Source organism: Xyrauchen texanus, chromosome 19, assembly GCF_025860055.1.
Source record: "Xyrauchen texanus isolate HMW12.3.18 chromosome 19, RBS_HiC_50CHRs, whole genome shotgun sequence".
NCBI classification, from domain to species: Eukaryota; Metazoa; Chordata; class Actinopteri; order Cypriniformes; family Catostomidae; genus Xyrauchen; species Xyrauchen texanus.
Window position 1 is genome coordinate 4,965,949 of NC_068294.1, and position 22,985 is coordinate 4,988,933.

The window sequence follows — 22,985 nt, forward strand, 5'->3', positions numbered from 1 at the left end:
TTCTCTCTGTCTCCTCCTGCACTCCTGGTCTGAGTAAGCCATGTATTGATTAGGCAGCAATGAGAAGCATTTGTGAACACAGGAGGAGCTCAGAGCAAAACAGTGATTTATCAGACATAAAAAAAATTGAGAGGGTATGTGCTGAAGTGTCATGATGTGTTCTGGAGCAGTGTCCAGATGAACAGAGAGGAGATTCATTATGAAAGGCTGTGTTGTTGGATGAGGCTGCTTGTGTACACGACACATGACAATACATCACGAGTTCTGCTCATTCGGTTTCGTTTGGAGTTAATTAAGTGGATTGATGAGGCGGTGCGGCTCTACACTTATGTTTATACACAATAATGTTTGCACACTCAGCAAACTCTTGAAAAATGCTTATTGTAAAGGGAACTGTTCTGCTTAAAGAGATAGTCCCAATTGTTTTAGTTACTGTTCCAAACCCGTTTGGCTTTCTTTCTCCCTAGGAACACAAAAGAAGATGTTAGCGAGAATGTTCGGTCTCAGTCGCATTTCAATTTCAGTTAATGTTTTTTATATACGATAAAATTTGAAGGTGATTGAGGCAGTCTGTCTTAAAGGAATATTTCTGGTTCAATACAACTTAAGCTCAATCTTGCTCAAAAGCTCAATATTGTGTATATCACAATATGTAAATATCTATGAGCACAACATAGGTTTATCAGTGGGCAGGGCTTCACACGAGAGAATTAAAAAAATATAGATAGGGTTTTATGGCATTAAAAAATGTTCGGCAGCCGCCCAAGCAAATTCGGTATGTTACTTGGTGGAAGAATTGTTATTAATAATTGCTATTTATTATTAAATATTGAGGTCAAATCATACAGCTTTTGGGGTAGGCACACTGCAAAATTGATATGTATGTATATGTAAGAAATAATTGATGGTGGACCGTTGAATTATTGAAAAACAATGCACACTCCCATGCAGTTACACCTCAGGGGTGCATTATATTTCAATAATTCAACAGACAAGAGTCAATTATTCCACTTATCCCATGGTTACCACACCTTAAGACAATGTTCAGGGTTTCATATCAAGACATTTTCTTTTATCATTCCTAAAAATGCTCTTGTGAGTGGAACTACTTTCTTCCACCACAGATTCACTGTCTAGCTTTGAGACAGCCCAAGCCTTCAAAAACGTCACTTTAGAACTAGCAACGTAAGATACACTGCTTTTCAGCATCAGAGAAAAAAGGTGGTGTGTGTACATGTAGGTGTGTGTGAGTTAGTGAGAGAGAGAAACTGAGAGAGATTGTGTGTGGAATTATCTTGGTTTAATGCAGCTCTTGTCAGCAATAACATCACTTTATATTACCAAGATGTAATTTTAATTAAAGATCTCAGCAGCATGAGTCACTATCATTGTATGTAGCGTTTCCATTGCTAAACATCTGTGTGCTGACTTGCTTCCGAGTTGTGTGTGTGTCCGTGTGTGAGAGCTAAAGAGAGGGGGAGGGGGAGTGCAAGGGTGCTTTCCACTATGGGAGGCTAATTAGGGTGAAATACATCTAAACACTTGCACACATTTAAAGTTATTTCGGATAACATTGAAACTGTTAAACAGTATTAATCAAGTCGCAGGGTTGCGTACTGTTTGTTGGTGGCAACTCAAGTCTTTACACTATTTGTGTTTTTGTTTTAATGAAAATTCCCATCACAGTATAATGCACATCTCAAACTCTTGTGGTGGAGAGAATGCTGATTGAAATGATCATATGACCATATTTTATATTAAATGGTTGAATCTTTTGTGTGGCTAATGCTTATTTCATAGCTAAAATTTTATGTATCCTAAATACACACAATTAAATACTTTCTTTTTGCACAATTTGCAAAAATTAAAAATGTTTTTGCACAATTTGACAAAATTACAGCTTGATTGGAAATGACACCCAATAAAATTATTGTGCTCACAAGTGTTATTTGTCACGATGTGGGGAGTCAGGAGAAGGCAGACGGTAGATGCGGATCCAAACGCGGTTTTTATTAATGAAGGTACACAGATAAGAAAACACGGGAACAAAAGAAAAGTCCACGATGGGAAAATAAACTCAAAGTCAAACTAACACACGGATGAAAAGAACACAAACACCGGAACAAATCAAAAGTCCACGATGGGAAAAGTGCATTCAAACGCACAGTGAGACACGGGTGAACACAAGTTGACAAACATCCACGAAGGGGAAAGGGAACCTCGGACAAACACGAATCAACATCAGGGGGCAAGAACAGCAAACATGAAACGATCCATACATCCATTCACAATCAACGACCGACAGCGACTGAACAAACAGACAGGGTTTAAATACATGAACAAGGGAAAAAGGGGCCAATGAACAAACAGAACTCAAACAAGGTAACAAGGTGATGAACAGAAACCAATGGCAAATTAAAGAGGGCAGGTGAAAACAATGAACGGAGAACACGAACGCTAACAGGGAGACTATGGAGATACACAAGGGACAAGGAATTACAAAAGTGACAAAAAATGATAAACAAAGGGCAACGGTGAAACAAGACAAGGTAATCATTACAGAGCCCCCCCTTAAAGGAACGGATTCCAGACGCTCAAAAGTGACATAGCAAAAAACAGGAAGAACAAATGTCCATTGACTGGGGGGGAAGCTTGTGGTGGGCAGACAGACCAAGGGGAGCAACGAAGGGCAGACAGGCAGTCCAGGGGGCAACGAGGGGCAGACAGACAGTCCAGGGGGCAACGAGGGGCAGACAGACAGTCCAGGGGGCAACGAGGGGCAGACAGACAGTCCAGGGGGCAACAAGGGGTAGACAAGGAAAAGGGACCGGTTCGGAGGGCCTGGGAGGTGGCCACAGGACAGAGGCCGGTTTAGATGGCCCGGGGGCTGGCCACTTGGCAAGGGCTGGTTCAGGGGACCTGGGAGGTGGCCACAGGACAGGGACAGGTCGAGGAGGCCTGGGAGACGGCCACAAGACGGGGACGAGTCTAGGGGGCCTGGGAGGCGGCCTTCGGACAGGGACAGGTCTTGGTGGTCTGGGAGATGGCCGTAGAGCAGGGGCCGGTTCAGGGGGCCTGGGAGGAGGCCATCGGACAGGAACAGGTCCTGTAGGCGGAGCTGAGAGGGGCTCTGGTGACGAAGCTGAGGGAGGCTCAGGAGGCGGAGCTGAGGGAGGCTCTGGAAGCTCAGGAGACGGAGCTGAGGAAGGCTCAGGAGGGGGAGCCAAGGAAGGCCTAGGAGGCAGAGCCGAGGATGGCTCAGGAGGTGGAGCCGAGGGCGGTGGCGCCGTAGGCAGCTCTAGAGGCGGAGGCCTGGAAGACTCTGGGGACGGAGCTGAGGAAGGCTCAGGAGACGGAGCTGAGGAGGGCTCAGGAGGCGGAGCCGAGGAAGGGGGCGCCGTAGGAGGCTTTAGGGGCAGAGACCTGGAAGGCTCGGGAAGCGGAGCCGTAGGAGGCTCGGGAGGTGGAGCCGAGGGAGGCTCGGGAGACGGAGCCGAGGGAGGTGGCGCCGTAGGAGGCTCTAGAGGCGAAGCCTTGGAAGGCTCTGGAGGTGGAGCCGATGGAGGTGGCGCCGTAGGAGGCTCTAGAGGCGGAGGCCTGGAAGGCTCTGGAGGTGGAGCCGATGGAGGTGGCGCCGTAGGATGCTCGGGAGACGGAGCTGAAGAGGGCTCGGGAGGCGGAGCCGTAGGAGGCTCGGGGAGAAGAGCCGTAGGATGCTCTAGAGGTGGAGCCCTAGAAGGCTGTGGGTTCTCTGAGAGCAGAGCCGTATGAGGCTCGGGAGGCGGAGCCGTGGGAGGCTCAGGAGTCTCTGGAAGAAGAGCCGTAGGAGGCTCGGGAGGCGGAGCCGTGGAAGGCTCTGGAGGCGGAGCCATGGGAGGCTCTGGAGGAGGAGCCGTAGGAGGACCGAGAGGCGGAGCCCTAGAAAGCTCTGGAGCCTCTGGGAGCAGAGCCATAGGAGGCTCGGGAGGTGGAGCCGTAGGAGGCTCTGGAGGTGGAGCCGTAGGAGGCTCGGGGAGAAGGGCCATGGAAGGCTCGAGAGGCTCTAGAGGCAGAGCCCTGGAGGGCTCGAGAGGCTGGAGGGGCGGAGCCCTGGAAGGCTCGAGAGGCGGAGCTCTGGGAAGCTCGGAAGGCGGAGCTCTGGAAAGCTCGGAAGGCGGAGCTCTGGGAGGCTCGAGAGGAGGAGCCCTGGAAGACTCGAGTGACGCTGGTTCTGGGACGGTCATGGCTAATGGCGCTGGCTCTTGGACGGTCATGGCTACTGGCGCTGGCTCTTGGACGGTCGTGGCTACTGGCGCTGGCTCAGGGACGGTCATGGCTACTGGCGCTGGCTCAGGGACGGTCGAGGCTACAGGCGCTGGCTCAGGGACGGTCATGGCTACAGGCGCTGGCTCAAGGATGGTCGAGGCTACAGGCGCTGGCTCAGGGACGGTCGAGGCTACAGGCGCTGGCTGCTACAGGCGCTGGCTCACTGACGTCTGAGGCTACAGGCGCTGGCTCGGGGACGGTCGAGAGCTCTGGCTCGCTCACAGTGACATGCGTGGGCTCTGGCTCGCTCACAGTGACATGCGTGGGCTCTGGCTCGCAGACCGGGGCAGGCGCGGGCCGGGAGGCGGAAGCCCGTCTTCTCTGCCTCCTCCGGGCAGACGAAGTGGGCCGCGCTGGCTCATGGAAGGCGACTGGCATGAGGGTGACCTCGTTGACAGGTGGGACTGGTGTGACAGGAAGCGCCATGGGTGACTGGAAAGTCACCACTGAGGGAGGCGAGGTAGGATCCTCCTCAGCGACGTCCACGGTTACCGGCCAGCCGCAGACCCGCAAAGTCATCTCCACGAAGCTGCAGAGAGTCCACTCGTGCGTTGCTGGCGGCAACCGCTCCCTCAATGATGCGTTCAGGTTGCCCCTGAAGTAGAGCAACAGGGCAGAGTGCGGGAAGTCAGAGACGCTAGCCAGTTTGACGAAGTCACAAATGTGGAACAACGCCGGTCGGTCCCCTTGCTTCAAGCAAAGCAGCTGGTAGTTAGCCTGCTGGACCGCTGGATCCATAGTAATGGTCGGTCATTCTGTCACGATGTGGGGAGTCAGGAGAAGGCAGACGGTAGATGCGGATCCAAACGCGTTTTTTATTAATGAAGGTACACAGGTAAGAAAACACGGGAACAAAAGAAAAGTCCACGATGGGAAAATAAACTCAAAGTCAAACTAACACACGGATGAAAAGAACACAAACACTGGAACAAATCAAAAGTCCACGATGGGAAAAGTGCATTCAAACACACAGTGAGACACGGGTGAACACATGTTGACAAACATCCACGAAGGGGAAAGGGAACCTCGGACGAACACGAATCAACATCAGGGGGCAAGAACAGCAAACATGAAACGATCCATACATCCATTCACAAACAACGACCGACAGTGACTGAACAAACAGACAGGGTGAAAAATGAACAAGGGAAAAAGGGGCCAATGAACAAACAGAACTCAAACAAGGTAACAAGGTGATGAACAGAAACCAAAGGCAAATTAAAGAGGGCAGGTGAAAACAATGAACGGAGAACACGAACGCTAACAGGGAGACTCACAAGGGACAAAAGTGAAAACTAAGGAATTACAAAAGTGACAAAAAATGATAAACAAAGGGCAACGGTGAAACAAGACAAGGTAATCATTACATTATTTACCTTTAATTGACATTATTTTCTTCAAACATCACTTGTCTCATATTTTATCTCAAGTAGGCTATGCTCTTCACTGACACTTTTGTCGACTTGGTTAACAAGTATACTAACTTAAAAAGTTTTTTTTTAATTAGGTCCAACATTTTTGGTTTGTTGGAAATGACGCCACAACTGTGGAACAATTGTAAATTTTTTAAAAATTAAGAGATCATTTTCACACAATTAATATTTAAAATGTGTTTGTTTATTTCACACTTTGTTTATAATGTAGTTTTGAAGATACAATAATTGTTATTTTCTTATGGATTTTCATAGTGTAATATTGAAAGTCTGGGTCTGTGACAAGAATAAACAGTCCAAAATATAGCCAACATATAAGGCATTTGAAAAGTGCCAAATAATAAATGATGAAGGCCTGGTATAAAGTTTCCAATTCAGTTTTGATTAGACCTTCACAAAAAGGAAAAAGTTGCAGAAACACCTATTTATATTAACTACTTAAGATACTTAATAAGACGTGCATTCAAAAGAAAGGAATTTCTCCACTGCGCACAGTAGCGCTGTTAACCACCACGCAATTGCATGGGGAGCAGGATGTTTAGGGCCTCTGGTCGGACAGCAGAACACTCAAGGGGGATTTATTTTTATTTAGCAACTAACTATGTTGCCTAAAATTCAGGATCTTTCAGTGCTAAACATTCATTCAAAATAACTTAAAAATCGCAATATGTTAATATATGATAACTAAAACATAAAAGGCTTCGATTGCACCCCAGATTGAATGGGTGAGGTGTTTTTATTTTTCTTGTGCAGGGCTCATGACGCTGTTCACTGCTTAAGCCCCTTAAAGTTTTTATACAAATATAAAAACGTGATAAATTATCCAGAAATACAGAAATGTAGAAGAGTTAACAGCTTTTAGCAAATTTTGTAACGAGGATCACGGTAAACTGCCAAATACGCACTGACAGGGCAATGCAATTTCAGTGTTTTTCCAAAATAAAAGCTTCAGGTGAACGTGAAGTAAATATGACAGAAATATACCATATATAACTATTGTATAAAGCAGAATATTAAAATAGTAATACTGTATCACATTATTATAACAAACTTTAATATTTCTTTTCATTACTGTATTGTTGTATTGGTGCACATCAGCTTTACCTCTACTGCCTTCTGTCCCCATTGTGGGCCCACCCATCCCACCAAACACCACTCCTATCCATGCATAAAAGTTTATATCACATTTTCAATAACGAAACATTTTAGCAAAATTTGGGCTTATTTGGTCTTATGATGTGAATTATGATGTTACATTTTACTTTACTTTTTGAACATGAGCATGAGTATCATGTGAAAATGCTCCTCTACACTTTTGAAGCAATTGATGTTAGTGGTGGAGCAGGGCCATTTCTAGGTGCGTGCCATCAGCTTCATCCCCAGGACCGACGAGATCATTAAGGGAGTGAGCACTCTTGTAGACAAGAGTTCCAATAATGAAGTCACTATGCAAGTCGGCAATAAAGGAGTGAGCCACGCAAATCGCCCCAAACGCTAACAACATCTGTCTCACCTAGGGTGCTAAAATGGTCAGAAGTGGTGCTGGGTGGCAGTACTATGCTTTAACTCCCAAAAATGCGGAAACATATAAGCAATTACTACAAATAAATCCGCTGAAGTTGTGCAGATACCTCATAGTGTAGAGTAGGGTGCCGTCATCTTGGATACGCAGTAGTTTGTTGGGCATGGTCATGTTGTGTGCCACAGATTTCTTCCCATTGTGAAAGAATGTGTCTGGAGTCCAGATCTTACTGGCCATCAGGTTGTTCAAACGCAGAATATTCATTGGTCCCTCGAACTTCAGCCGTTCGTCTTTCCAGCTCTGCCTGAAGAACACGTCAATGGTGTACTCCTGCCAAGGAACACAATAACGAGATGTTCTAGAATGTTTTTGGTTTGTTTGTGACTGTTCTCTTTTGGTAAGAGCTGTGCTGATGCTTTGTTCATGCAATTTGGAACACAATACCCTTTTACACTGATTGGCTGGCATTACATTTGCTGTTGTATTCACAATAGTAACATCACAATCAATTTGATGACCGTAAAAACGTCTAATGCATCAGTGAAGTGGAGAGTTCGTGTTCCTCTTTAAGCAAAGAAAACCAGTGTAATTCAAAATCAAGTTTTCTCTAGCCCTAAAATGACCCAAAGTCTGTTGCGTATCATTTCCATAATCAGTTTTCACTCTCAACTACAAGAGACTGTGGTGCGCAAAGATGTCAATAGTTGTCAGATGTCAACATGGCTGATATAACTGTGAAAACTGGGCTTTTGACTAGCATTAGGTACATTTATGTTAGGGAGTTCTAGACTAAACAAAATTCTAGTCTAAGCAGTTCAGTTCTAGAGTTTAAGTAGTTCTAGTCCAGCGGTCATCAATCAGCAGACAGTGGTCCGAGTCCGGACCCCGGCTTGGCTCTACCTGTACCATGAGATAATGACAACAGTTGTCCTATCTTAACGTTTTAGTAACAGTGTGCCAAATCAACAGAGCTGTACACACCACAAGCATTCAGGGGCGATCGACACTATATCATCTTTTTCTCAAGCGTCGAGCATGCTTCATTTCCTGCTCCGTGCGCGTTGCCTCTCTCCCTTGCGAAATACGCGAGGCATCGCACAAAGCATAATTAGGTTACATAGAGTTCCAGGCGCGGTTATATTAGCAACAGCAGTGGAGACACGGTGAGCAGCAATGTAGATGGAGACAGGCATCTTTCTCTAAAACACACTGCAGAGAATGAGAATAAAGCAAAGTGAAAGTATTTCCATCTGTCTGATAAATGACTCGGATGGCTCAACTAAAGCAGGTTTGTGACAGGACATGTTCACGTGTCAACTTTTTAGACTAACATCTTTTTCCGTCTAAATGTAACTTTATTAATCAGTGTGTTACGTCCCTTTTATGGCAAACAGTTTTTTGTTTTAATTTTGTGAAAATTAATCAGAGATGTCATCATTAAACTGCAAAGGGCTGTGATCTAATCAAGCAATCAGTCTGCACGCGCTGCTCTGCGGAGCTCTGTTCTGAGCGCAAGTGAGGTGGTTCTGTCTGTGCTCCCTCCACGAATCTCATCTCATGCACAGAATAATGGATGTGTTGCGTTCAATTGTGTTTACAGTGCTCTGAATTCACTTTAAATGGCCACTAAAAGTTACTATACAGTATAGTATACTATACTGTCTATCCCATAGCATTTTCAACCAGATCCCATTGTACATAGCAATGTACAAATAAGGAATTATTCGAGAAATATTACTTGTATAGTAATAATAGGGTTGTTGTTATTAGTTATTATAATACATCTGTAATAAGGCCTCTACATTAACGCTTGTTTTTTATTTTGTCCGGACAAGTAGCCTGATTAAAACTTCAATAACGACAAAATAACCGGCTATATTTGTGATATTGTCTAGGCCTGTGCCAGATATTACAATGTTAATATTCATAATAATAATCCAGAGGGCATAACTGTATTGTTTATGTGTGTGTGCTGAACATGCATGTGTGTTTCGAATGCATGTGGTGATGCGTATAAGCGCCTGAACGGTCAAATACATTTCCAAAATCTGTCAAAAAGCCCATCTTGGTGAGGTATTCTTGTAAACACAGAGGGGCGGTTTCCCAGACAGTGTTTAAATTAGGCCAAGACTAGGCCTTATTCTAGAATAGTTAATCACTGCTCAATAAATGGCTTCCTGAAACACAGACTAATTAGAGATTAAGAACACCTGGAATATGAAGCACTAAAGTAAACAAGATTAATTTAAAAGCACCTGTGCTAGTCTGAATTAGCTGGACTGACGTTGCATGGAATATAATACATGGAATGGACCCAGAAAGCCTAAAACATAAGGAACTGGAGAAGTAAATTCATGGAAAACAATGGCAGCAGAAAAGAGACTGCGATCCAAAAACTTGAGTGAGCATGAGATAACTCTTTTAAAGACAATAGTATCAAGACACCCAGCCATTGAAGACAAACAGCACACATCTGCCGTGGAATCAAAGAAAAGGAATGCATGGAAATCCATCTGTAATGAATTTAATGCAAATTAAATAACATCCACAAGAACAATACAACAACTTCAGGTAAGAATTGTCAACTTCTATTACCTTGATAGCTGTATTTTATCACTGTTTTGTGATATAAATGGATTGACACTACAGTATTATATTCAATAAAGGTTTTGTGGAAGAATATAAAAATCAACCTAAAAAAACTGCTGCAGCAGCCCGAAGAGAGAGGTTTAAGACTGGTGGAGGACCTGCAAAGAAAGATACTGATCAGTTGGATGACTTACTGACAGGAATAATGGAGAACCAGCAACCTTTGGAGAACATACTAGATGATGACCATCTAGACAGTTCAGATGAGGGATCACACACACATACTACAATGGGTATATTTTGGCATTTCTTACTCTCCTTTCAAACTTTTATTTCTTTCTGGTTCTTTCATTTGATGTGAAACATTTCTCATTTAATGTGCATTTATTTGATTATATATGAACTGGTCTTCTTTCAAGGAGAAAGTCAAAGGGACATAACTGAAGTGCTGCAAGGTAATTTAACCTCCACACCCTCAGAAGTTAGGGTGGCAGTGTCTGCCAGTACTGGTCACCAAAACAAAAGAGCCACAATCCACGTAAAGCTGGCTATTGAGTACCTTAAGGAGGAGCTTGAAATGCATGAATCTGAATCTAAATCATTTGGGATGTTTTGGGTGTTTCTTTAATATACCAGACAAAAATACACTTTTACTTTTAAAATACAGTAATTTGCTCATTACATGTGCAAATGTATCAGATCCCAGCAGAAGTGTGAAAAGGTAATGTCAAAAATGACTACTTAAAGTGACACAATGCAAAAGCATCTCTGTAGGTGAGTCCTTCTGTGTGGTCTGTTGTAAATGGAGGTACATCTAGATTGTCATCCTCCAGTATCGGGGGATCTGGGCATCCATGCTGTTTAAGGTAGTTGTGAAGAACAGCTGTTGCAATGATAACAGTGCAGCATCTTCTTGGTTGGAATCGAAGTGTTTTCCGAAGGCACTGAAAGCGACTCTTCCAAACACCAAACATGCACTCTACTTGTCCCCTAGTGCGCATATGAGCCTGGTTATAGCGCCTTTGCTCAGTTGTTGTTGGGTGCAAGTATGGTGTAAACAGAAAATTCTTCTGAGCATACCCACTGTCACCAAGCAATATTCCCTTGTGATCTCCTCTTTCAAACTGAGAACACAGAGATGAGTTAAGGAAGATCCGGGAATCATGAGTTGCACCTTTCCAACGTGCAACAATGTTTGAAAACTGTAACTGGGGAGTGTATACACCTTGGACATTTATAGAAAACCAGTTCTTGCGGCTCCTGTATTCCTCAGCATCTGGAGTAGAGGGATATTTTATGGGAATATGGGTTCCATCTATGCAGCCTATGACTCCCTGGAAGTTCCCATATTCATAGAATTGTACCTTGTAGTTTGCCTGGGTTGCAGCATCAGGGAAGTATGTAATGTCTTCTCAATTCACAAATAGCCATGTGTACTCCGTGAATGACTTTACAAACTGTTGGTTCACTGACACCACATAAGTCCCCAGTTTCTCTGTGAAAGGTGCCACATGCCAAAAATCATAAAGTTATGAGCACCTGCAGACAAACTGCTAGAGGCCGTCCTCTTTGGGTAACATATGAAAGCCTGGGTTCCAAAAGTGAAATAAGCTCCACAGCATTTACTTTATGCATTCGAAAACGATATCGAAAACTAATTTCATCAAAACATTGCAGTGGGTCACTTCTGTCAGCAAGAACTTGCCTAGCTGGTGGTATTCATTGTACTTCATTGACATACTCCAAGTAATCCATGTATCTTCTTTAACAAAAAACTTTAATCTGAAGTTAAACCTGCCTCTAGGGTGGTTTAATTTAAGCCTCAATTTAGTCCTGAAGTATCTCTAATCTTCCTTCAGGAAAACTGCTTAGTTTATTCAGGACTAGGCCAAGTCTAGGACTATTTTACAACATGACCAATAAAGCAGATTTCTGGCAGCACAAATGTGCGGTGCACGTGCCACAACTTTGACGTCTTTCGAGTCGTGTAAAAAATCCCAAGACACCGCAAAGCAACGTAAATGTGCTGTCCAGGTGTCGCAACTGCAGCATCTTTTGGGCCGTGCGACTAAACCTCGGCCATGCAACTAAACCTCCCACTATACTGCAAAACAGCACAAATGCACTGTCCAAGCACCGCAACCATTGCCATTTTCTTCTTCTTAAAAGTCTAGGGGCATAGCTCATTAATAAATACCCATCGCAAACCACAATTCAGCAAGGTTCTTTACTCAGTGCCGTCCGCCATTGAAATGCAGTGTGGGCTCTCCTGTTCGGACGCAGTAGGAGCCTATGCAATTTGGCCACAGGTTCTCCAGTTTTAATCGTAGTGGAGGCCCACCAGTTCGAACACTACGCAGGCTTTCCTGTTCTAACTGCAGTGAGGGCTCTCCCATTTGAATGCATTGTGAGTCTCAGCGCATTGGTCGAAGGCTCTCCCATCCGATTCACAGTGTGGGCTCTCCCATTCGATTGCAGTGGGAGATTTCATGTCATTCACTCCATGGGCTCTCCCGTTTGAAACGCAGTATGAGCTCTCCCGTTCAAGTGCAGTGGTGGTGCAGTAATCTTAATAGCCTTTTAGAATTTCCCATTAACCATTGCATTGGCTTTTCTTTCACTCATGGTTAAAATGAGCCCAACACACAATAAATAGAGCTTGATATAAGCTCCAAAATAATAATTTGCTTTCCTTAAAGGCATGTATAAAAGTAATAAAGCCACATGTTCCCCACTTGATACTGCCACAGCAGTGCTCTACTTTATAATGAGCAGCAGTGCCCTCCCACGCTCGATAATGCCACAGCAGTACCCCTTTCATGTTTTCATGTTTTTTCTAACTAACCTTTTGCTTCCCTTGCAGGTGTTTGTAAATGTAATAAATTAATTTGTGCCTTACTTGATACCACAGCAACAGCGCCCCACCTGATTCTGCTGCAGTAGTGCCCTGCCCATGCCAAATGTAATAATGTCATGTATTTCCAACTAACCATTTGCTTCCCCTACAGGCATGTACAAATGTAATTGTCATGTTTTTTTCCTAACTAACCTTTTGTTTCCCTTGTAGGTGTGTATAACTGTAAGGGTTATATTTTCCTAATTAACATTTTGCTTCCCTTACAGGTGTGTACACAGAGTAATTTCTATTTTTTCCACAGGTGCTTTCAATTTCAAATTTCCATACTTTTATAGAAGTGCATCTACAGCAATGGAAACACAACAGCGCTCCCACAAGTGCTCCTTCACTATGCCCCCAAATACTCAATCAAACTTTCATCTTTATTTTTCCATCTCATCTACTCCACTGCCAAAGTAGTGCCTTAACTCTGCTCCCACAGGAGGCCCACTTTACTGCCGCAGCAGTGTTTTACCATGCTTCCGCTTAAAACCTTTGGCTTCGCTTCACAGCAGCTGTAACGAGCATTACAACTGTGGTCAACATCTCTTCCTGTTCATTTCAAACACCATATTTCCCTGTCTCTGGGTAGCCCATTGAGTGAGGCTACCTCTGCAAGAAAGCTGATCTGACAGTATAACTATGGTACAACTCCCAATGGTTATACTAGGGTCCTTTAATCTAAACCTTCCATCCTGATCGGGCACTTATGTGAGGCTTCCTCTGTAAGCTGGCCGATTAGTTGCAATATATCAAAGGTACAGATCCCTATAGCTGCAAAAAGGTCTTCATCTAAACTTTTCACCCACAGCAGGCCCTTGTGCGAGGCTGCCTCCACAAGCTGGCTGCTTCATTTCAGTTTACTATGATTTAGCACTGCTGTTAGCCTTTGATTTGGTGTTTCTTTCACCCATTTTGTGTGGGGTTAAACATTGTACTTTATAAATGGTTCTACTACAGCATTATTTGTCATGGTCGCATACATGTCTAAGGATACAATAATCTATGACGTATTCATGATTTATCCATGTGCTCGCTTACCTTTACTCTTTTACCCTTAATCACTCAAAGATTATATGGGGAGGCGAACTCGTGAAAAAAATGTAGATGGAAAAATATGTATGGAAAAAAATGTAGATGGAAAAATAATATACCATATTATCATTTTCTGCAGTGTGTTTTAGCAAAAGACGGCAGTCTCCATCTACATTGCTGCGCTCACTGTGTCTCCGCTGCTGTTGTTAAAATAACCTCGTCTGGAACTCTATGTTGCCTAATTAGGCTTTATGTGATGCCTCACGAAGGAGAGAGGCAACACGCACCGGAGCAGGAACAAAGTGTGTTTGGTGCTTGAGAAAAAGATGATATAGATGATATAGCGTTGATTGCCCCTGAATGCTTATGGTGTTTTGATGCACTGCTCACTAAAACTGTAGAAACGCTAAGATAGGACAACCGTTGTCATTATCTCACAGTCCAGATGGAATCAAGACAGGTTCCAGACTCAGACCGTTGTCCACTAATTGGTGACCCCTGCTCATAGCGATTACTCATAATGGTGCCAAAAAAAATATCCAGTGAGCAGCATTTCACAGGAAGGAAAGGAAACACCTTGTTGATGTGAGAGGTCAACGGAGAATGGCCAGACTGGTTCGAGCTGACAGAAAGGCTATGCTAACTCAAATAGCCACTCTGAACAATTGTAGTGAGCAGAATAACATCTCAGAATGCACATAATGTCGAACATTGGGGCGAATGGGCAACATCAGCAGAAGGCAACTTCAGGTTCCACTTCTGTCAGCTAAGAGCAGAAATAATCTTCTAAAAATCTTTGTTTGTGTTCTGGAAAGAAAGAAAGTCATATAAATCTGGGATGTATGAGTGTGATAAATTGATGATAAATTGATGATAATTTACATTTTTGGGTGAACTATCCTTTTAAGAACGGTCTAACATCAGTTCAGTTGAATCTTGAGTGTCCCTAACTCACCTCAGTGTTATATATGGAATGCCCTGGGGCCATAGGGCAGTACAGGGGTCAGACAAATACTGCTCACTCTATAACCCCTGTCTCCATTTTCCTTTGCCAACCCTTCATCTCATTCTTTTTTCTGATTGCTTTCTTTCCTCCATACGGCTTGGAGGCACATGGCATTCATAGACATAGTGACCTTCTTTACACTGGTGTGTGTGTTGGCGCATTGTGGCTTTATTTAGGCCAGATAAAACAGCACTGGTGGCTAAAGGCAGAGCAAGTTTATCAGGATACAGAACCACCTGGGTTCACCCTCATCCATCATTGTGGGGGTCTTCCATGAGGATGATGTTGGTTTAAGATTCTCTATGATTCCCAGAAGTCATATCTTTCATCACAGCTACTGACAGATACTAATGATTATAAAGAAACACAATAGAGAGCGATAGAGAAAGAGAGAGAGAGAGAGAGAGAGAGAGAGAGAGAGAGAGCGCAGTGGCATATCAGGCTCATTATTTCAGGTGGGGCACAAACACTTAACTTAACCCGATTGTACATATTTTTGAAACATTGACGTATAATTCCAAATGCTGTCCGTCATTTTGACATATAGAAAAGAAACAAGAAAAATGTTTTAGCCTAGTGCATACATTTTGACTTCACTTTTCTCACACACTCCCGCTGTGCACATGCCCTGATTATTCCCTGGTATTAAGATGCATTAATAAGCATATTAACAGGCACCATCATCAATTACACCTAATATTATATTATCTTTTATATGTTCGGTGTCACGATCCCTGGTTGTCTGTTCCGCGTGTTCCGTGTCACCGTCACCATGTTCCATTGTGTCATTGTTCGCACCTGTTTATCGTTTGTAATCATCCTGCCCTTGTGTGTATTTAAACCCTGCCTGTTCCTCCATTACCTTGTCGATCGTTGAATGTTGTTGGATGTTCATGTTCCCACCGTTTCAATTAATGTTGATGTTTGCTTCCATGCCTGTCTTCCTGTATTCCCGTGTTCCCAGTTCCTGCGATTTCATGTTTTGTTTTCATGTTGCCCATCGCGGTAGTTTCATTTGTTAAGTCTGTTTTTGTCCTTTGTCAATAAACCCGCGTTTGGATCCTCATCCCTTGTCTGCCTCCGTCTGCATTCGTAACAGAACGATCGACCGAACATGGATCCAGCGGTACTACAAGCAAACTGTCAGCTGCTGAGCTTGATGCAGGGAAACCGGCCGGTTGAAGAGCACATCTGCGATTTTCTCGCTATTGCGGGTGCCACCAACTTCCCAGACTCCTCCCTGGTGGTGTTTTTCCGGGCGAACCTGAACGGTGCGCTCAAGGAGCGGTTGCCACCGGCAACGCGCGGCTGGACGCTCCGCGATTTCGTTGAGGAGACTCTGCTGGCCTGCGGTTCATCGTTCACTGTGGGCACCCTTCACGCCTGCCAGCGAGCCAACCTTCATGCCTGCCTTGGTCAAGGAGCCAATGCTGCCAGCTTCGTCCGCCCGGAGGAGGAGGAGAAGAAAGGCTTCCGCTCCCCAGTTCACGCCTGCCCCGGTCAGCGTGCCAGCGCCTACGCCTGCCCCGGTCAGCGAGCCATCGCCTATGCCTGCCCTGGTCAGCGAGCCAGCGCCTGCAGCCCCTACCGTCAGCGAGCCAGCGCCTGTAGCCTTGACCGTCCCTGAGCCAGCGCCTGTAGCCTCGACCATCCCTGAGCCAGCGCCTGTAGCCTCGACCGTCCCTGAGCCAGCGCCTGTAGCCTCAGATGTCCCTGAGTTAGCGCCTGTAGCCTCAGACAGCCCAGAGCCAGCTCCAGTAGCCTGGACCGTCCCAGAGCCAGCGCCTGTAGCCTCAACCGTCCCTGAGCCAGCGCCTGCAGCCTCAGACGTCAGTGAGCCAGCACCAGTAGCCATGACCGTCCAAGAGCTAGCGCCTCCCGAGCCTCCCAAGCCTTCCAGGGCTCCTCCTCCCGAGCCTCCCAGGGCTCCGCCTCTCAAGTCTCTCGAGCCTTCCAGGGCTCCTCCTCTCGAGCCTCCCAGGGCTCCGCCTCTCGAGCCTCCAAGGGCTCCACCTCTCAGGTCTCTCGAGCCTCCCAGGGCTCCGCCTCTCAAGTCTCTCGAGCCTCCCAGGGCTCCGCCTCTCGAGACTCCCCGGGCTCCGCCTCTCGAGCCTCCTACGGCTCCGCCCACCGAGCCTCCTATGGCTCCGCCTCCCGAGTCTCCTAGGGCTCCGCCTTCCGAGCACCCTGAGCCTCTCGAGCCTCCTACAGCGCCATCTCCCTCGGCTCTGTCTCCAGAGGCTCCTACAGCTCCGCCTCCAGTGCCTTCCAGGTCTTCGCTTCTAGAGCCTCCTACGGTGCCACCTCCCGCGGCTCCTTCTCCAGAGCCTCCCAGTTCTCCGCCTCTAGAGCCTCCTACGGCGCCACCTCCCTCGACTCCACCGCCTGAGCCTCCTACGGCTCAACCTCCAGAGCCTCCTACGGCGCCACCTCCCTCGACTCCACCGCCTGAGCCTCCTACGGCTCCACCTCCAGAGCCTTCCAGGGCTCCGCCTCTAGAGCCTCCTACGGTGCCACCTCCCTCGGCTCCGCCTCCCGAGCCTTCCAGGTCTTCACCTCTAGAGCATCCTACGGCGCCACCTCCCTCGGCGCCACCTCCCGAGCCCTCTAGGCCTCCGCCTCTAGAGCCTCCTACGGTACCACCTCCCTCAGCTCCTCCTCCAGAACCTTCCAGACCTCAGCCTCTAGAGCCTCATACGGCGCCACCTCCATCGGCTCCGCCTCCAGAGCTTTCCAGGTCTCCGCCTCTAGAGCCTCCTACAGCGCCTCCTCCCACGGCTCCACCTGCAACGGCTCCGCCTCCCACCGCGCGTTGCCGGTGGCAACCGCTCCTTGAGCGCACCGTTCAGGTTCGCCCGGAAAAACACCACCAGGGAGGAGTCTGGGAAGTTGGTGGCACCCGCAATAGCGAGAAAATCACGGATGTGCTCTTCAACCACGCTTCGGCCTCCTGAACCTGTCCTTGCCCTGTGGCCGCCTCCCAGGCCTCCTGAACCTGTCCTTGCCCTGTGGCCGCCTCCCAGGCCTCCTGAACCTGTCCTTGCCCTATGGCCACCTCCCAGGCCTCCTGAACCTGTCCCTGCCCTGTGGCCGCCTCCCCTGTTCTACGGCCACCTCCAAGGCCCCCTGAACCTGTCCCTGCCCCTTGGACTTCCTGCCTGCCCTCTGTGCCCCCTTGGACTGTCTGTCTGCCCCTTGTGCCCCCTTGGACTGCCCGTCTGCCCTCTGTGCTGCCTTGGTCTGCCTGTCTGCCCTCTTGTCCCCCCTTGGATTGTCTGGTGTCCCCGTGTGCTCTCCGTGGTCTGCCAGTCCCCCCCTCATTCCTTGGACGATTCTGTTTTTTTTTTTTGTATGTTTTGTTTTATTTAGGATCGTCTGGAATCCGATCCTTTGAGGGGGGGTTATGTCACGATCCCTGGTTGTCTGTTCCGCGTGTTCCGCGTCACCGTCACCATGTTCCATTGTGTCATTGTTCGCACCTGTTTATTGTTTGTAATCATCCTGCCCTTGTGTGTATTTAAACCCTGCCTGTTCCTCCATTACCTTGTCGATCGTTGAATGCTGTTGGATGTTCGTGTTCCCACCGTTTCGATTAATGTTGATGTTTGCTTCCATGCCTGTCTTCCTGTATTCCCGTGTTCCCAGTTCCTGCGTTTTCGTGTTTTGTTTTCATGTTGCCCATCGCGGTAGTTTCATTTGTTAAGTCTGTTTTTGTCCTTTGTCAATAAACCTGCGTTTGGATCCTCATCCCTTGTCTGCCTCCGTCTGCATTCGTAACATTCAGATTTTGAGTAGATGGTCCTGATTTCATGATTGCATACATCAATCATTACTTCAGTGTTTTAATTCATGATAATAAAGAGCACAAATTCATTATAAAAATTATGAAAGTGCAAATACTTAAACAAGATTGTGAGTTATTTTAGTGCAATAATTGTATAAACTTCAACTGTATTAACTTAGCTTCTGAGATGTGCTGCTCATCAGTGACAATTTATGTTGATAGTAGGGGCACTGAAAAAGATATGTGTATGTATGCATGCGCTTTAAACGGTGAAGAAACCGTTTTAATTGTTTTAGCAGAGCGGTTGATTTACAGTTGGTAAAAAAATAAAACCTTGTGATTAAGATATCAATAAATATATAAAGACAAGTAAAGTAAAGAAACCATGCAAAATTGTCCAGTCTTTTCATTTAAAAATTGCATTTATGATTCAACAGTCAATGGTCATCAGGGCGAGTAGAGCTGTCCAGTGCTGAATTCAAACAACACACAGCGGCCCGATTGCCATGATCAACATGCACCACTGACTCAAAACAGTATGGAAACACATGGAAAAAAACATTAATTAACAGAAAATACAAGTTATCATTACCATAATAAGTTTATTTTTCCTAGCAAACAGAAGACGTGTTCATTGGTTGCCATGGAGATCACTTACCCTGCCGACATTAAAGGGGATAAGAAAAAGGCTTTCAAACATTCAAACATGTCATTTCTCCATGAAAATCCATAGTGTCTCTATGCAGACCTGACATCTCAAAACAAAAGGACAAATCTCATATTTCATACAGTGAGGAGCAAAATGTGGAACACTATCAGTGAACATTTCCCTTTCACTAAGAAAAGGGGGATCTGTAAAGGCTGTCAGTTCGGCATTTTTTAAACTGCTGATTATACCTCCCAAACTATTCATCTGTACAACAGTGCAATGATTTTGATTCAAGGGAATGAAGCCAGCCTCGAAGAATTTGAAGCATAATTTCCGCATTTAAAACAAAAAGTTGAGAATGAAACACAATTCACAGACAAAGAGGAGAATTAACTGATGGCCTACTCTCCAGTCAGTGTATCTTCTGTTCCATTTGATGAGCTGCTGATCTCAGAACAGGCCACAGGAACATCAACATACCTCCAGTGTCTCCCAGAGAAAATGGCTCTTCTAAAAATAGAAGTAACAGAACTCAAACAGCTGATTCTTACCCGCCCTTAAGAATTCACCATCAAAGATCTCAAGGCCGAGATCAAAGAACTGCACAAAGACAACAGGAAATTATGAGCTCAAATAAAAAAGGACTCAATAGAGAGAGAAAGAAGCACGGAGAGAATCATTCATGAGTTGAAAGAAAAGTTGGAAGAACAAAGCACAGCCTGTTTACAACATCAAGAAAAGAAAAGTGAACCTCCCAACAACACTGCAGAAGCTAATTAACTACATCATGATTCAATATTATACAGCTCCTCACCTTCAAAGAAGCTCTTCCCAAGACAGAGAGTACTAGCAAGCCATTGTCAAAACACAGGATGTGCTCTTGAACTGTTGAATACAGATGAACTTGGTAACCCTACGTGTGCTATCATTCATACAGGCACAAATAATCTTCACAGCTTAAAAGAAAGATACAGCCAATGCCATGTATGAAATGGCAATGAAAGCCATTTCAAAGACATTCACAGACACAGACATTACCCTCTTCACTTAAAACTTGTTTGAAAAATGTGGCAGTCTTTTTTGATAGTGTCCTTAAATTTGACAAGCAAATGAATTCCTGTAAATTCCAGTTTTTATCAACCAAGAGTACTGACTATAGTCAAGTCCTTTCTGTCCATCAAGCACTTCGAAACAGTGATACATGCTTTTATCACCTCTAGAACAGACTATTGTAATTCCCTATATTTGGAAATAACAATTCTTCCATATCTAGATTACAGATGGTTCAAAATGCAGCTGCGAGACTTTTAACGGGTGTCTGTATAGGTGAACATATTACTCCTGTTTTAGTGTCTTTACATTGTCTTCCTGTCTGTTCTCTTGCTTATATTTAAATCCCTTCCTACCTCTCAAACCTTTTGTTTGAACACTGTCCAGGAAGAGCTCTTAGGTCCGCCAACCAGAGTTTATTAACTATTCCTAAGTTGGGAACTTCTATCAGAACTGCTCCAACACTACATATTTTTAAAGTTAAAAACGCATCTTTTCTTTCTAGACTACAACTTGAGATGTTCTCTGTTGTTTGTTATTTTATGTCTTTGGGTTTATATTATTGTGTTTTATTGTATTAAAAAGTTCTTGCAAACATATTGTACAGCACATCGGTCAACTGTTGTTGTTTTTAAATTGTGGTTTATAAATAAAATGTATGATGATTATGATGACATTCCCCTCAACACGTGTGCTGATCTCCACCCTGCTCCCTCAGCTGGACATCCCTCCACATTTGATAGATGATATCAATGAGGAGATACGTCATACCTGCATCTGCCTGCCCAATGTACACTTAGCCTTATAGAAGTATGATGGACTATGGCACCTGTATGATGGCCAGCACCTGAATCAGGATGGCAACAATATATTTGCCAAAGCTATTAAAGATGTTGCTCTTGGATGGTCAACTGACTTTAAAGGAACCAAAAGACATAATGGAAGAATGTAGTCTTCAGACTCATCTGGCCCTTCTTCTCACTCAAAACCATCACAAAGCTCTACAGACCAACCATGATGGCCTCACAGACAAGCAGAGAGATGGTCTTACATTGAAGTTCCACTCCATTAAAGATTAAAGCAGCCCCAAATTAAAAGCCATCTGATCTTTATAAACTTAAATCATACAGATGGACTCATAGTACTGCTGATGCATATATTAAGCATTAAATTCAAATGAAATAGTCAGTTCTATCAGAAAATGTAATAACTCAACATATGCTTACAATCAAGAAGGAGCTGATTTGGCTTTCAAACACATTTATGACATTTTGGAAAATAAGAAAAGAAAATTTCAGAGAAACAAAATCAAATGAGTACAAAAGAGGCACTAAGCAAAAACCTCTTGAGAAATGGTCTCACCATGATTGTAAATCAATTAGGCAAGAACTAAGATTTATTTCAAACCAAAATCACAAACATCCAGACAACAAGGAGTTACATTTAGAACGCTAAAAACTTCTTAAACAATACAAAAAAACACTGAGAAAAAAAACCCAGGAATACTACAACCAGACCTTAACGAACATTGCAAACACAATAGACCAGAGTCAATTCTGGAGCATATGGAATGGCTTAGGCTCTAGAATACCAGAAGAACTCGCCATACAAGATGGCAAAATGTGTAAATATTCTTTTGAAAACCTCTTTAAAGACCCCGTTCAAATTGCAGTGTGGGCTATCCCGTTCGAATGCAGTGTGAGACGTAACACATTGGTTGCAGGCTCATTTAAAGACCCTAATCTAACAAAAATCATTGAAAAGTTAAATACTCTTGATTCATGCATGAAAACAACCCAAAAATCACTAGATTATCCAATAACCCATCCAGAACTAATTGAAAAACTAAAATCCCTTAATACCAATAAATCCTACTGACAACATCAGAAATGATATGCTAAAAAATTGCTCTCCTGTATTACAGAATGCATTGCTGAAACTCATTAATTATTTTGATGTTGGGTGATTTCCCTGATGTGTGGAGTAAAGGGCTTATCTCCCCAATCTTTAAAAGTGGAGACAAAACAGGTCCCAATAACTACAGGGGAATCTGTGTAACCAGTAACTTAGGAAAAATATACTGTTCCATTATCAACTCACAACTTTCATCTTTCATTAAAGAACATAATATCATTAGCAAATCTCAAATTGTTTTCCTTCCTGAGCATCGAACCACTGATTCCCCTTCTTTGTGGACAGCAAGCCACATACCCTTTATATGCCCTTTAGAACTCAAAGATTATATAGGCAGCTGAACTAGTGAAATGGAGTCATTAAAACTAAAATATAAATTGCCGCTTACCTCACTCTAGTGACAGTCTTTCTGGCATCCCTCCACCTCCCCATCTCCTTCCTCAATCTTCTAAGAGTTCCTGCCCATAGTTTCCTCTATATATAAATTAGTCCTGTAGAGGGGGTAAATTTAGAGCTCGAGTCGAGCCTCTTCCTCGAGCCCCTCCTTTGTGGACAGCAAGCCACATACATTTACCCTTTATCACTAAAGATTATATGGGCAGGCGAACTCGTGAAATATGAAATTACAACAACTTATCCCTGAGTTTCATTTCCTCAGTGAAAATGACAAGCTGAAAATCTTACTTGGTGAAGGACCCACTTCACCCTTTGTGACCTATCACCTATCAAATTACAAATGCACAAGCTACGAAATGAACACACATCCAGCACCTGTTTCAGCAGTTTAGTTTAGCTACTGTTA

The 22,985-nt window shown here is 44.6% G+C and overlaps 1 protein-coding gene across 1 annotated transcript in view; it reads right to left on the bottom strand.

Moving 5' to 3' along the window:
- Positions 1-22,985, bottom strand: part of LOC127659536 (gamma-aminobutyric acid receptor subunit alpha-2-like) — a 162,827-nt gene that overhangs the window by 80,496 nt on the left and 59,346 nt on the right. Inside the window, exon 5 of the mRNA XM_052149401.1 lies at positions 7,370-7,590. Within this exon, the coding sequence (XP_052005361.1) occupies positions 7,370-7,590 (221 nt within the window). The remainder of the gene's footprint in view (positions 1-7,369; positions 7,591-22,985) is intronic.